The 15,695-nt window shown below is 32.2% G+C and overlaps 3 protein-coding genes across 6 annotated transcripts; 1 reads left to right on the top strand and 2 right to left on the bottom strand.

Moving 5' to 3' along the window:
- Positions 1-1,329: 1,329 nt before the first annotated feature.
- Positions 1,330-2,087, bottom strand: LOC107461817 (protein BIC2). The gene has a single exon (XM_016080370.3). It carries the CDS (start codon positions 1,942-1,944, stop codon positions 1,504-1,506), a length of 441 nt encoding a protein of 146 aa, XP_015935856.1. The 5' UTR covers positions 1,945-2,087; the 3' UTR covers positions 1,330-1,503.
- Positions 2,088-4,858: 2,771 nt separating this feature from the next.
- On the bottom strand, positions 4,859-7,150 carry LOC127744192 (myb-related protein 2-like). Of its 4 annotated transcripts, none has more exons than XM_052256470.1 (6): positions 6,949-7,150; positions 6,774-6,850; positions 6,326-6,383; positions 6,144-6,240; positions 5,961-6,033; positions 4,859-5,801 (listed from the first exon to the last, which is right to left on the bottom strand). In XM_052256470.1, exons 1-6 carry the CDS (start codon positions 7,148-7,150, stop codon positions 5,040-5,042), a joined length of 1,269 nt encoding a protein of 422 aa, XP_052112430.1. In that variant the 3' UTR covers positions 4,859-5,039. The 4 variants fall into 4 exon arrangements, with proteins under 4 accessions (XP_052112430.1, XP_052112432.1, XP_052112431.1 ...); XM_052256472.1 differs by having other exon boundaries at positions 5,961-6,030; XM_052256471.1 differs by having other exon boundaries at positions 6,144-6,237.
- Positions 7,151-12,236: 5,086 nt separating this feature from the next.
- On the top strand, positions 12,237-15,695 carry LOC107461889 (uncharacterized). The gene is made up of 6 exons (XM_052256474.1): positions 12,237-12,428; positions 12,547-12,597; positions 12,742-12,793; positions 13,270-13,306; positions 14,801-14,970; positions 15,262-15,695. Exons 1-6 carry the CDS (start codon positions 12,354-12,356, stop codon positions 15,318-15,320), a joined length of 444 nt encoding a protein of 147 aa, XP_052112434.1. The 5' UTR covers positions 12,237-12,353; the 3' UTR covers positions 15,321-15,695.

Here is a 15,695-nt window from a genome sequence, read left to right as displayed (position 1 = left end):
CTCTCTCTATATATATGAATGGTCTAAAATCATGACATTATCTCAACTTATGTTGATTACGCGAAACTAAAACTGTTGGCAACATAAAATGACATCAATAACTTGAATGCAAGCACTATTTGATTCTTGTGCATGTCAAGGAATTGAATTATTGTTGGTCTTAATAGATTAGAAGTTTGTCTATGCGTATCGTCCTTTCTTCAATCTTCTTTGCTAGAAATTCCTCCTTAGAGAGTTAGAGTCAATGCATATTGTCAGCAAGTAGTAACAGTAGTTAAGTCATCATGATGTAAAAAATTAATTTGATAGGCTAATCAACGTATGCGTGTAAACTAATTAAAAAGGAAACCATGACTTCTTGTTAGATCTCTAATTTATCAAAGAGAGTGAATGACTAAATGGTAGACTAAGTTCTTTTTGTTAGAAATTTGTTTTATTTAATTGTTATAACAATTAATGAATATTAAATAAAGTAAGTTTTAATTTGTTTTTGTCAAATATATACATTTTAATAACGTTATTTTTCTTCTATAAATTCATAAAAATTTATAATACTAAAAATTTATATTTAAAGTTACATTAAAAAAATAAAAATAAAATTATTATTTTTTATTTTTTTTCATTATTCATCACATGACTTAACTAGCAGGATATCTTTAAATTGAATTTAAATCTATAACAAGTTAGTTTTTAACTTACTAAATTAAAAAATACCATAAAAAACTAAAGAGAAGATAAACAAACCAAAGTCAGAATCTAGATTTTATATATTCCAGAAAAAAAAGGCAAAGAACATACTCTAAAAATACCATCTTAATTTATATGAGTCAATTGCAAAAAGAAAAAGACACAGAATATACTCTATAAAAGCACCATCTTAATTTATATGAATCAATTGTAAACTATAACATATAATGTATGTGAATTTAGCTTTTAAGTCTTAACTCTTAATTGATCAATATATGTGTAGATTATAATAATAAACAGCATGATTAACCAGGTCAAAAAAGAAGATCATTTAATCCAGGCAATTATAAGATCCAAGCCATGATAAAGTTAATTTTTAGTTCATTATCCCTTTAATTAATTAGGTGCCAAGTTAGTTTTGGATAGATCTAAACCAAGTGAAAATGAGCAAGAAATATGATCGCCCAATTAATATAAATCTAATAATTAAGAAGTTTAATTTCCTCATAAAGCTGTTCCCGGTCCATAGCCAGAAAATTATGTATAATTTTATACAAAGAAATAATTACATACATATAAATATGCAGCAAATGACATAAAGAGTTTTCTTTTCTTATATTTGGTGTATAGCTAGAAAAAGAATATTGACAAGTAGTTCTTCTTCTCCCTTTATTCTGAAATAATGAATTACAAAATGTGAAAAATAACCATCAATTAAAAATAAGGTGGAATAATTCACTAGGGTATGTGAAGAAAAACACATAGTAGTGGTATGTAATTAAAAATGTGAATGAAGCAAGGTAATTAATTAATTAACTACTGTGAATATATCCTTAATCTCTGAGACGATCTTGGAGGCGTTGATGAGGAAGAAGAAGTAGTTTTACGAGCATCGGCAATGAGAGCATCACGAGCAGTGACAATCATTGTGTGAGGAGCAAACAAAGCATCGAAAGTGGTGTAATCGATCCACTCCTTCATCATCTTCTCTTGTCCCCAGTCTTCTGGAATCTTAACCCTTCCCTTCACTTCTTCTCTGTGCCTCTTCAGCCTCTCCCTTCCTGTCTCCTCGCGTTCTTCTTCGTCCTCGTCTTCTTCATCATCCTCGTCATAATTGGGAGACCTAGATGCTCTTCTTGTGGTGCTAATTATCTTATCGTAATTGTTGGGAGGAGGAAGAACTATTTGTGAAGTAGTGGGGTTCCTTGTGGTGTTCCATGTAGGCATGTGGTGGGACAATTTCTTGTTTTCTTCCATTGAGTAGTGAGATCCAGCAAGGTGGTGATGATATATATGATGATGCGTGCTTCTTCGTTCTTGAGATGGAAATGGTGGTTAGTTAGTTAAGGTAAGGTTGGTTGTTTATGTATGTGTGGTGATTTGTGAATAAAAGATTTAGAAGCAATGTGATGAAATAACAAAGAAATAATATCGATCGAGTGGGGTGTTTAGGGTACACGTCACTTACATGCTTTTCTATGGCGTCTGAGCTTTCTACGTCTCGCTCATGGTTTCAACAAAACCCATTGTGTGGTTTAGTTATCATGTACGTATACTTATATTAGCATACCATCAAACAAAAACATTTTCTCTTTTACTTTACACCTAAGTCATCTCGTATTAAAACAAACAAAAAACTTTAAAATAAAAAATTTTATTAAAATTTGGTCAGTATTTAATTAATAAAAAAAATTAATTTTAAATTATTAAATATAATCTCATAATATTAAAAATATTAATAAAAAAATAAGTAATTTTATGTTATTAAATAAAATTTCACATCACTAAAAATATTAATAATAATTAATTAATAATTATAAATCACAAAATTTATTAATTTCTTAATATTTTTTTAATACAAATTTAAAAAAATCTGTATTTAAAGAATATAATATATACGTAATTTAATATGATAATAATATTAACAACTATTTTCATATTATAATAAGTTTATTTTCAAAAATTGATGTTTGTCTAATTTAAAAAAAAATTATTACATAATTTTTTTTATTTGAATATACTATGTATATATAAAAATTAATTAATCATAATACAAATTTTATATGCTTTTAAAAAATATATATATAATATTTTTCTTTTATTTTGTTTGTGAGGAGGACCGAACATGCAATTTATTTTTCTTTGGATTTTATTATTGATTTATGATTTAAAGGGTTATTGTATTAATAACATTAATGGGAATTGATTTTGATGAGAAAGATGTGGACATGAGTGAGAGCGGCCCTTTGAAACCAACCAGATATTTTTCTTTATTAATTTAATTATTTTTCTCTTTTATATGGTATTTTGCTCTCTCTATAAGAGGGGGCTAGGTTGGCATAAAGCCATCCTCAGAATTTGGCCATGGTACCATGGATGCAACTTTGAAACTTGCACCGTATAATATGGCTTTCTGACATTGTCGTTTTGCTTCATGTATCACCGTTTTGTCATTTGTCGTCAAAATAGTTGCAATTTTTTTTGTTCTATTTCAAATTTAATACTATTTTTTTTAAGATTTACGTATAGTTATATAAAATATAATCCACGGTCAAAATTTACATGCAGTTTGTCTTTTAGTGAAATTATTAATTAATAATCGTTAAATAATAATTTAATTAAATATGTCAAATTATTTAATATTATTTTTTATTAATAATTTTACATAAAAATAACTACTTGTAAATTTTAATCTTAGTTTTTATATTTAAGCATTTGAATTCTAGAACCCGATTAAAAGAACAGTAATCTATCACTATAACGAACTACATGTTAGTGTCTACCCAAAAAAAAACTACATGTTAGTATGTTACACTAATTATGATCAAACAACAATAATAGTATGTTAGCATGTTAGTAGAGCACACTCCATATTATTCCACATATAGTCATATATCCAAATAACAGTGTTGGCTGTTATTAAGTGTTTGAATATGACTACCGTTGATCCTTCAATTTAATAATTGAGTGTTCTGTATTTTATTTGAATTTGAAGTCATGTATTTATTCTCGTTTATTTTTCTTATTATCTTCGATAAAAAGAAGTGTATTATTACTATTAATTAATTAATTAAAAAACCAACTTATATTTAGTTTTATAAGGTGAATTACTTTAAATAAATTGAATAACGAAAATTTAAAAATAAATTAAACTCAATACATATTATTCAAATCCTACACCACTATACTATTCATAGCAACTTTATTAATAAATGTATTAATTATATTATATAATATAAACTCAGAGACCCTACACAGTACACACACCACGCATTAACTATGGATTCTGATACAGTTATACCACCAGGTGCATAAGAGCCGCCTAAGAGGTACCAATACCAGGGTATGATATTTCAAGTTCAACTAGCCTCAACTGCAAATATTTATCCTTTTTTTCTTGAATATTCTGCAAAATGTTCATTTTTCTCTCATCAAATATTTATCTTTTTGTTTTTGTCTTGATCAAATATTTATTTATTTATTTATTTGTTTTTTGGTTACTCATAATATTTTAATTACCATCAAATATTTATCTTAGTAGTAGGTTGGGCCAGGGCCAAACAAGTTACAAATGGAGGGCCTTTTTTTTAGGCCGACAGAAAACTTGCCTTCTGCTATAATTGGGCCAGAACAAGTTGCTGCGTAAGGCCCATTAACTATGAGAATGATAAGTCGAGGAAAAAGTGGACATCAGTGTATGTGTACTGTTATACAATTAGCAAGACCAAGAGTTAGTTAAGAGCTTAAAGTTCACTTTTCCACAAATTAGTATAATCCGGCTGGGTCCTTGGGCACATTGAAAATGACATTAATCATCTTTTTTCATTTTCTGATACCGGTTATGGTAGCAACTCATGCTTAGCTCCTCAATCTCCTTCGTGCAGGTTACATCCTTTCAACTTGCTCTATTTTTTTAATTTTTAATTCAATTAGTCGAGAAAAAATGCGGATATTGTAACAGCAATTGGATAATAACGAATAATTGTTGCAACTCCATCTTTTCCGTATTAATTTATTAATGGAGGTTGAGGCACTGTTTAGTTGTTCCCCTGAAATGATAATATAAAACATCACTTAATTAGTAGCATGTATAAAAATGTTGTTGCCATTAAAAAATATGTTATGGTGTCTTTGAATGTGGTAGAAATAACAAAAACTATATCCTACTTATTTCATTCAGTTAACAAAGACATATAAATATATATTTGGCCACTTGTTGGATTCAAAGAGAGACCAGATGATATTGCAAAATAATAACACACTGTTCCTACAATCCTCCAACTTATGCTGAATCAAATCTTGAAGAACCATTATTCTTCTCTGTTTGTATCCATAGTTAGTTAGGCCTCTCATCAGCTCCAACTGAATCTGTTCAAGTCCAGTTGTTTACAGCTTGTTGTTGTTGTTGCAGCTTCATTGTTATCCCCATGTGAGTTTAAGTCCAATCTTGCTGCTGAAAAGTATGGAGGAGGCAACCTATAATCATGGGAACCTCTTCCTCCATCCATTGCTTCATTCTTTGGTTCTGTCCTATTGCTGTTTCTGTGCCAGAACTCACCATCTGTGTGAGTGTGACTCTCAGTGTACATGCTGCTTCCATTCTCAGTTTCCCTTTCAAGTCCAATGCTCATAGACAAGTTTCCACTGCTTCTCTCTGCACCATAGCTACTTCTTTCTGAATTCTTGCCTAATGGAGCTAGAAAGGTGTTGTTTTTCACTTCATTACTCCATTTAGGAGCTTCTGTGCCTCCCTTTCTTTCCATGAATGCATGGCCATGGCCATTTAAGTGCCTTAAACCTATCCCACCATTCTGTATCTCTTGCTCCTTCTGTGACCCTTCACAAGATGTGAGGCAACTATCTATTGAGCAATCATTTGGCTGGTTGGTTTGTGGTTGCTTGGGGCAAAATCCTTGTAGTTCCTTCAGCTCTGAAAATGCCGAGTTCAAGCACTGGGAGGAGACCTTGGACACCAGCTCTGATAGTTGAACTTTAGCAGCTTCAAGTCCTACCATTCCCAAATTTTGTCTACCAAGTGTCTCTTGAGCTTTCTCTAGCACAGACTGCAGGTATTTTCCTTGTGCCTCTATCCGAAGCTGCAAGTGTCTTTGTACCTGAACCAGTCCGGAATGAATTGTTAGTATTCAATAAAACTTGTAGAGTTGTCGTGCAAAGAAATATGTGCAAGAAATTTTACAGGCTTAAATATGTTTTTAGTGCCTCAAAATTTTCTTATACCAAGTTAATTTGCTTTGGTTAAGCGTTTGACTCACCTCAAGTTGTTCATTTAGCCTTCGCTGCACTTCAATTTGCATCTGCAGTGCCTCACTTATATGTAAATCTCTGCTACAAGGACAATTATCATTAACATAAATTCCTTGAGTAGTAGAATGTTTATAACAAACTAGATTACACAAGCATGAAGCATGTGACAAAAAAGGATTGGTTTTTCTTACTTGTTAGTCTGTGGGACAAGGCTTAACTTGTTCATATGAGTTCCACTGGGTTCTGAAAGTGATCTTTCACTTGTTGTTGCCCCCACATTTGTTGCTGCTAAGATAAAATTTGTTGTTCAGAACAAAAAAGGCTCTCTGGTTTCTAAGTAGATTCAATGAAATGGAAGAGATTGTTCTCTTACTGATTTTGTGTGTTACAGTGTTATTTGGTCCATGCAAATTCTTGCTCAATCTGTACTTCTGATGACAAAAGGGAACAGGATCAGGTGTGCAATTCCAAAATAGTGATGAAAAATATTTATGGCAATTCCAAAATTTCATTTAGGAGAATATGAAAAGAACAAATAAAATAAAATAATCCGCAACCTTCACAATCTGTAACATCCTTCTGATTCACATGGTGTGGAACTCTTAAATGAAGAAGCATTTACTACGCAACGAAGTGAAAATTCAGTTATAAATCTTATTGGTAGAGACTTTGTTCAACATAAAACTATATTTGATTCTCAACTTTAGATGAATGATACTGAAATTCAAATTGCTTGCAATGACTAATGAAAATGAAACATTGCACAACCAATAGATGGAAACTAAAGTCTTGTTCTAACACAGATTGTTGATGATTTTTACCTGCAGATGGCTCTTCAGATGATATAAAGTAAGACCTGGAATCCCCATGAGTTTCATTACTGTTTTTGGAGTTGCTTCTACAATAAAAAGATTGCACTATGCATTAGTGAACCTCAAATTCTATATGCCACAAGACTTAGTTATCCAAAAGTGGATATGTTATGTGTATACTCACTGTCAGCTCCACCTAACTGGTTCACTGCTTCTATGAACCTGGCATGAAGATCCGGCGTCCATTTCAATCGTGGCTTAGCATCAGTTGAGAGAACAAGTCCAGAATCACCAGACCCGTTTCCTGTTTGAAGGAACATGTGCCTCTCAGAGGGGATTGGCATTCTTGAAGAAGAGTGCATGTTCTTCCCTTGATGATGATACATCACACCTAAAAAAGCCAGGTATTAGAACCTTGACATATTCAATAACAACTGTGTAGCCCAGTTGTGTTGTGTATTTAGTATTTTACCTGATGGCTTCTATTCTCTGGATCACTTTTCTTCCTCTGGAAGATGCAACTAGATAGTGCTCGATTTTCAACTATTCTTATTGGTTTCTGATTCTAATGAGTGGAAGACTTTGTGTAAAATCTGTGTTCTTGTTCTTCTTTCTCTAATGCATGCACACTTCTCTTTAGGGGAATGCATGCTGAGGGGTGGTATTTATATCTGAGAAATGGTGGGGAGTTAGTAACCCATGGAATCTTGGATAGAACCAATAGAAAAACAAACTCAAATGCTTGTGTGTGGTGACATGAAAATATCATATTCCTTCCTACTTTTGTTCACTTGTGGGCCTAAGTTCTCTATTTCCACTTTCCATTCTCAGATGGTGCTGTACATTTTAGTTAAAACAATGACATAAAACTTTGTATGCTAAACTTAAATATTTGCTAGATGAATACATAATGGCTTGCTTTCTTAGTTAAGAGTAAATAAATATCTCACGTCATTTTAGCAAAATTTTGGATTCTTTTTATAGCATTTTTCGTTTAGTTATGCAGTGCAACTTTGGAAATAAAATTTTGCAAATTTTTTATTGGACAGACTATATCCATGTACATTCTGTATTTCCTGTGGAGGAATTGCTCATAAATTATAATTTGTATAAAGAGAAAGTGATGTGCTGCTATCATTTTCCTAACTGCATTAGGTTCCAGAATTGATCCTTCAAATTTTAACCTAATGTGCATTCTTATACGTTTTTTTTTTCCAAGTAAAGGTGGGAATCATATTCCCAAATTTGTTTAATATATATATATGACTTAGTTTAGAGAATCTGATATCTTGATGTAGAGGAAGATTCTTAGAAGTTAAGAAGTCTAATAAATTTTTTATTCCACATCTTGAACTTGGTGTCATTTTTATTAGTCCTCAATGAACATTATGGATAATAGTTATTTATCAGCATGATATGCAGGGTGGTTGAATTATCAACGGTAAAGTTTGCAGACAAAGACATCAATAAATATCTTAATTGGTTTTTATTGGTGAAACTATAAGAAAGATTGACTAAGGCACCATTGGATACAAGAGAAGGTTAGTAAATTATATATATATATAAAAATTGTGGCAAGATGCTTCCTATTGGGACTGTTTGGAGGTAAAGAATAGAATAAGAATACGTTCTGTTTTGTCTCCTTCAATAAGTTTGGTACTTATTCAGCCCCCACCGTTTAAAATAAGAGAAAATTGGGCCCAGAACTTCTCATTCTTTCTTTGGCACAAAAACACAGGCCCCATCCTCTAGAATCCTAAGCATAAGGGACCTAAAAGAAAAAGGGAAAGCCAGAGTTGTACTTGCTTTTATACTTGCATTCGGTTAATTGCAGTACTATTAGTCTATTACAATATATATAGGACTACTTTCCTTCCACATTGCCCTTGACTTGTACCATGGTTAATGTAGTGGATTCTCATTTATGAATCAATGCATTTTTTTCATTCCTGATGTAACCAGCTTTATACTTTATAGTTTTGTGAACACTTGTTCTTATCCACGTAGAATTTTTTCATTAAGTGGATGCTCTTTGGATAGAGCCATGCATTTAGACCTACATGATATACTCTTTAAGAAACAGAAAATGGTAGATTAGTTGGCCAATTATTGAATTTTATATACAAATAAAACAGATAGGCACATCTGGAGATATAGCTAGGAAGTGTAAATGCAAGGCATATACCATGCTAAACCACTATAAACAACAGAAATAAATGCATTAGAATCTGATTCAGTTTTAATTAAAACCGTGCATTCCATAGGCAATGCATATGCATGTGTCAACTGCATGAAAATCTGCATTATTCAATTGTAAAGATAATGATGTCCTAGTGTTGTACAATAAGAGTAAGTGGTGTAAGATGGGGTGATTAATAAAATCCCATGAATATAACAACTAAATGATTAACAGCTAATATAGAATAAATTTTATGTCAAATAAACACAAAACCACTTGTAGAAGGAGAGAGTGTTGTTTATCAAAAGTGTGCTATTTATCAAAAGAATATGATATGCTGAACTCCATTCATCAGGTGCTAAAGACATACTAAGATAAAACATTTTTTAGACAACTTATAGAAACCACTAAAATTAGAAGGAAAAAAAAGGCCAAATATTCCTTGAATAGTATCTTCATATCACTTCTACTCCATGTTCCTGTTCTTGTTCTTGATTCTGATTTTTGAGAATATATAATGCGGCCAGCGAATCTGTGAGAGACTTTTGAGCAAAGTTAAAGCTGAGTTTCTAAATAGTTTCCTGGCATGTGGATTGGAATAAATTGGCCAATGAAGATTTATTTGCCACTTTTTCTGCCTTTTATGGAACCTTACTTGCTCCTTAGATGGACTTGGTATAACCACTTGGCTAGAGGATCCATTTGAATTTTGAAGTTGTCATCTTTGGCATTGCTACAAGTCTTTCATGATTTATAAAATTCGTTCAAAAAGAACAATGGAAACAATTATAGCTCTATATGCAGCCCAAGAAATTCTACTCTTTTTTGTGTATAGAATGTATTATTTCATAGCTGAAATACAAGAGTTCTTCAATGTTTTCTCCCAAGTGACTATGGAAAAGAAAAGATGCATAAAATCGAGGATGTTACTGGAAGAGAATAAAGAGAACTGACCTTTATGCTTGCTTCTTTTTGTGCTTCCACCAGTTGTTCGAGGTCTTAGTTATGCAGTGTCTGATTAATTTTATATCATTTTTCACCATGCAATTAGAGATGTTATTGTCTTAATGATGAAGACTAATTGCCTTTAATGTAATCAGAACCATACAATGATAACCTTGTTGATACAGGTCCAAGTCATTTCTTTAATTCTTTTTGGCTCAAAACCATGCATGCATAATGCATGCTTTTGATTCTGTTTGAGGGTGTATATATATATATATGTATATCAACTTTGATATCATGTTCATGCTTCTAGGGAACTTTACTACTCTCAAGTCGTTGGCATCTTTAAAGAGTATGTTTTGTACAGAACAATGGATTACTTATCTCTTTTTAGGAGTATCCAAATTGCCTTTATCTTCCAACATGGTGGGGTGTCCCACCTTGAGACATGGGACATAAATTTTATTCTTTTTAATTTTCAGTAAAATATATTTACTTCTTTTAAGTTTAGCTAGGGGATATTACACACACATGCATGATAATGATACTAACTCTTTGATTTGTCATTTAAATCTCAAAAACTATAGTCTAAATGCACATTACACAGGAAGTTAATGTAGTTCATTGCCTTTTCCCCCCTGCATGTTGCAATAAGATAGATTCACTTGTTAGTGCAAGAAGAAACTTTGAAATGAGAAGCACTTGACAAGTGGGAATCAAATTGTAGTCTAGATGGTCAATCATGAGCAAAAACCATCATTGAGACGGTTACTAGTACTGATTAATATGAACTTTGGTTGAGCCACATGCATGATGGCATTGGTTGAAGAAATGCAAAGCGAGAAATGACCACGGAATGATATTCCTTGAGGGGAAAAGAGAGGGAGAAAATAAAAAGTAAGGAAAATGATGAAAGTTTTCAAAGATTCTTATGGAATGAGAACATGAGAATCTTAACTCACCAGATTATTAAAGCCCATAAAATCATATTCTCAAGTAAAGAATGTAGTTATATTCTTCTTCTCCAAAAGCCACAAAAAATGGATTCTCACTCCCCCACCTAGCTTTATACTTATTGCAATCAGATGCTTCTTTTTTTATATCATTATTAAGAATGTGTTAAGTCCTAATTAGCATTGATATAATGATATCATATCTGGCAGGTTGCTATGTTTAGATGTAATTTATGTTTAACAAGATTAGTAGTTGATGTTCCCTTCAACTTTTCTCCTAATAAAAATGGGGGCTAATTGGTTGACATTTGCACTCTTCTCAACTTTACTAACCATTTAATTTTGGTATGATGATTACTTTTATAAGCTAATTTTATTTAGCTTGATCATCTATTCCATTTCCATTTAGAACATTGTTATCTTTGAATATGACTATGTTTTGATTGATTGGATATCTAATTCAATAGAGACCGGCTTGAATGTTATGCATGATATGCAGATATACCCTACAGAGAAGAGAATATGATTCTATATTAAAGGATGAGTTATAGAGTGCCACCAATGGCAGTCCAAAGCTAAATTATGGATGAAAAAGTATATCTGTTTGTTTGAGAAACAAATAAAAATAAAAACTAATGTAACTATGTAAGACGCTCATCAGAATGACATCATAGAAAATTAGATAGATAGTGTCTCTACAATTAGAACATAGTTGTGATAACAGAAGAAGTAATTTAATTAATTCTTTTTCTCTTTGAAAGGCAGAAGTAATAAATCTTTAGATTATTGATTTTTTTTTAAATTGTGACATATAAATAGCTTTTAGTTTAAAAATCTCCCTTCTCATAGAATAATAAAGAGTTTAATTTTTATTATTATTAGACAAAAATTAATTTCAAAAATAAATGACATGAAAATTAATTGTTGTCCACCACTAACTCATATTCCATGTAAGGTGACAAAAACTTACATATTTAAAATTGTTATTTGAAAATGATTAAAAACTTTATATAAAAACTAAGTTGAGTTGGTCTAGTAGTGGTTAGTTCACTAGTCCGCTTAAGCAAGTGTCGGGAGTTTGAATCCATGCAGCAATCCATTAGCCAGCGACAAAACCCTTAAATAGAGCTCAGTACTGCGATGGATTAGTCTTTGACAAGTCAAATTGAGAGATACTTGGAAAAAAAAACTTTATATAAAAATAATTATATATAAAAAAATTTTCAATGTAAAATTTTTTAGTCTTTAATAGTACATAGAAATTAAATTATAAAATAAATACCAATTTTTTTCTTGATTAAACCTCCAATCTTGTTTGTTACGGTAATTCAAAAAAGTTGAATTATACCCTTGGACTTGGAGAAATTATTAGGGGATTAAAAAAATAAAAAAAAGTCAGAACTTAGAACTAGAAGCGTAAAGTGTAAAACACTAAAACTACACACATTAGATTTGTCTCCTCCGATTCCGAACACGAAAATCGCAGCAGGCAGCACAGTTACTGTTGCTGACATGGCAGATGGCACCCTCCAATCTAACCGCCATCACTGCGCAGCTCCGCTTTCAAACGACGTCGTTCGTTCGTTTGTATATATCTTATCCTATTATGCTACTCAGTACTGAGGATTCTTATAACACTTTCTCTTTCTTTTTCATCAAACATTGCATGTGCTTTTTATTCTCACCTTCTTTTTGTTTTCTTCAGGAAACTACTCATTGGACTGTTCTCCCTTTCATCAGGGATAGCTTTTGTATGGTAAATAAAATAAATAAAATGGGAAGAAATATTGTGTGTAGTGTAGGATGCAATCCCCTGCCATCAAAATTGAATTTTACTATTTTTAATTATATGGGTGTTTTAAAGTTGTAATCTTTGTTCGTGGGTTTTAATGTTGCGCAGATTGGTTATGCTATTGGTGCCACTACAAGTGCATTTTATGGATTCATCAATGGTATGCTTTTTTTCCCATCCTTTGGGGACTGATTTTTCTTATCACATCTATATTGTGCATGTATGTTTGTCTCACTAGACATGTTAGCTTTCTTTTTTTAAACCTAAAAACCATAAAAGAGGAATTGCATATATGAGCTTGGCTGTGATGGAATAACATGCATGTGTAATGCTTAGGTCTTTGTGGCTATTAAGATGCATTACATTTAAAGTTCAGTGGGGACATAGATTGGGGTTGAGAGATTCTCAAAGTTTGATTTACTTGTAATTATGGAAATAGCACCACTTCCATTCGGAAAGCTGTAATTTTCATAGTAATAGGCTAGAGTTTTAATTTTAAAAAATAAACTTGTAGGTTTGCTCATTTCCTCAGAAGATTATGCTAAATGTTCCATTCCATCCACTGAAAAAGATTACAAGTTTCATGTATCAAATGCTTCTATTTATTGAAAGCACTTTGATGCTTCTCTAATGCAGTTTTGCCGGACCTATGTGCTTGCATTTTCTCATTGGTGTAAGTTCATTACCTTTTATTTCCACTCTTGAGTTTCCTTTTCATGCGTTTAGTTTATGCTTTTATTTTCTATTTTTATTTTTAATATTTTTTGTTTTCAGAATTTTGCAAAGAAAAAAGAGAAAATAAAAAGTGGAAACAGAGAACAGGATTTGAAAATACTAGAAATAAAAAAAGAAAATGAAAACACAAACCAAATGCATCTTTAGGTTTTTCTAGTTCTCTTTTTATATATTTACTTTTTCTTTACTTTTCCTTTTTGTTCGGCTCCGATTTTCCCTGTTTCTAAATCTTTGAAGATATATCTATGGCTTTAGAACTCTTAAAATTAAGAATCCTAAACAATTGGTAATATTCTTTTGCATGTTTTAAGAGCAACATATGACCTACTTAAACATACAACCATTAAAAGATACATGTTCTCTTAATTCAAGATCATGAAGATATCGTCACTAAGAATCTGTGATTTCTTCATATTTTCATCCCATCATGGCAAAGTGGTTCGTTTTTTATTAACAACTTAGTGTACGAAGCAAAGCTGTTGGCCCCTAAAATAATTCTTTTAGGGAAAAGCAATCAAACTTGAGAGTTCACCTAAACTCGGGGCAAGTTTAGAAAATTTTGAATCATAAAACTCATCTTATAAACTAGAATGGGGACTTCAATTCATTTAACTTAAGAGTGTTCTGGGGTATTTAAATTTTAAACTATTCTTGCATGATTGTGGTGCCTCCGTACGCTTAAGAGGTGCCCTGCAAACTTTCCTTTGGCATCAATGGAACAATGGCTGACCTAGCTGCTCTTGTTTCCTCCCCTTGACCTATAGAATCACGTTGCCACTTTAAATGTAAGTAAGTTGACTTTGATCATTCTTTTTAATTAGCAAGAGAATCATAAATCAACTGTGAAATAGAAGAACTTATTGTGAGTTTCAGTTAATTCCTTTCTTGACTACTGCATACATAATGCTTGTCAATGACTAAATCTTTGTATTAGGTAGGTATTTGATATTCACAGACCAGAGGGGACAGGATAATGTGTTGGGAGGGTTAAGCTTTTGTTATTTTCTGTAGTTAGCCTTTCTAAAAGTTGCTTTCTGACTCAACACCTTTGAAACATTTCTGTTGAGGCATTTTTATTTTAGTTTTTAGAGCCTCTAAAGATGCTGTCTACTGTCTACACAATCTTGTCCATTATTATCATTTCTAATTTGTACCATCATTAATGTTTCCAATTTGGATCGGTCCTGTTTGAATGTAGATAACATTGGTTTCTTTCCCAGGAAGATCTTCATGCGTTTTAATTAACAGCAAACTCCGACCATGCCAAAATTATCCTCTTGCTGGATCCATTTCCTCTTAGTGTGATTTTGCAATTCATAACTGTTCAATCGCTTTGCAGCATGATATATTTTGCAGTGTGGTTCTTATTGTTTTTATCTCTCATCATTTGCACATTGGAGTATATAAAATTCACTTTTCATAGGTATTGAAGTGTCATTCTGCTTTTACTTATGTGGTGGAGAAAGATTCCTAGGATTGTACCTTATGCTTTCATACTCCGGTTTGAAGTTGATAACATGGTACTGAGTACTGACATAGACCTCTCTGCAATTCAGGCACCACCTGTGATAGTGTTCTCTTCTGCCTGTGCAGGACTCGCAGGTAATTTTCTTGATGGTTGTTTAGCATGATTTATATATTCTTACACAGTCCTTTGGTATCGGTTCAAGGTTGAGCCACATCTGAGTTTGTAAGGAAAGTTTCACATGAACACAAGAGTATCTGTTCAAAAGTGAAGAAACATTTGATTGTTGGTGATTTGAGTAATAAGCTTTAGGTTCTGGACAGTAGTTCTGAGAATTGAGTAATAAGCTTTATGTTCATATATATATCATGTTGCATAACTTCAGGTGGGGCTGCTCCTGATAACAGTTTCTTTTTGCATAACTGCAGGTGGGGCTGCTCCTTCTTTGGCACAACTTGCATCCTCATCTTATCATGCAGCATATTGAGCTCCTGCCTTACCTCCGCCATCGATGGATGATGATAAGATTCAGAATTCAAGATCATCCTCCAGTATCCAACACACGTGCATGTTCATGCACACGCACAGAACCACACATGTACATACTCTGGCCAGTCGTCCTGTCGTGGATCTAAGATCCTTCTTTTGTTTTTTTGGGTGTATATATGAAATTCCTACAGTTCAAGCTTAGGTAACCACTACATGTCTTATCTGTGCATGATTTTCCTCTTGTTTTGCATAAACTCCTGATTTAGGAGTTAGTGTTTAGAGTTTATAATTGCAAATTTAATTAACCTTTTAAGAGTAGTATATTACAACGCTGAGTCCAAGTAGTACAATTTGGCTGTCCTTCTGGTATCAA

This window comes from Arachis duranensis, unplaced genomic scaffold (assembly GCF_000817695.3).
Source record: "Arachis duranensis cultivar V14167 unplaced genomic scaffold, aradu.V14167.gnm2.J7QH unplaced_Scaffold_232527, whole genome shotgun sequence".
Lineage (NCBI taxonomy): Eukaryota > Viridiplantae > Streptophyta > Magnoliopsida > Fabales > Fabaceae > Arachis > Arachis duranensis.
The sequence above is the reverse complement of the archived record's forward strand: the minus strand, read 5'-3'. Positions and strand labels throughout refer to the sequence as shown.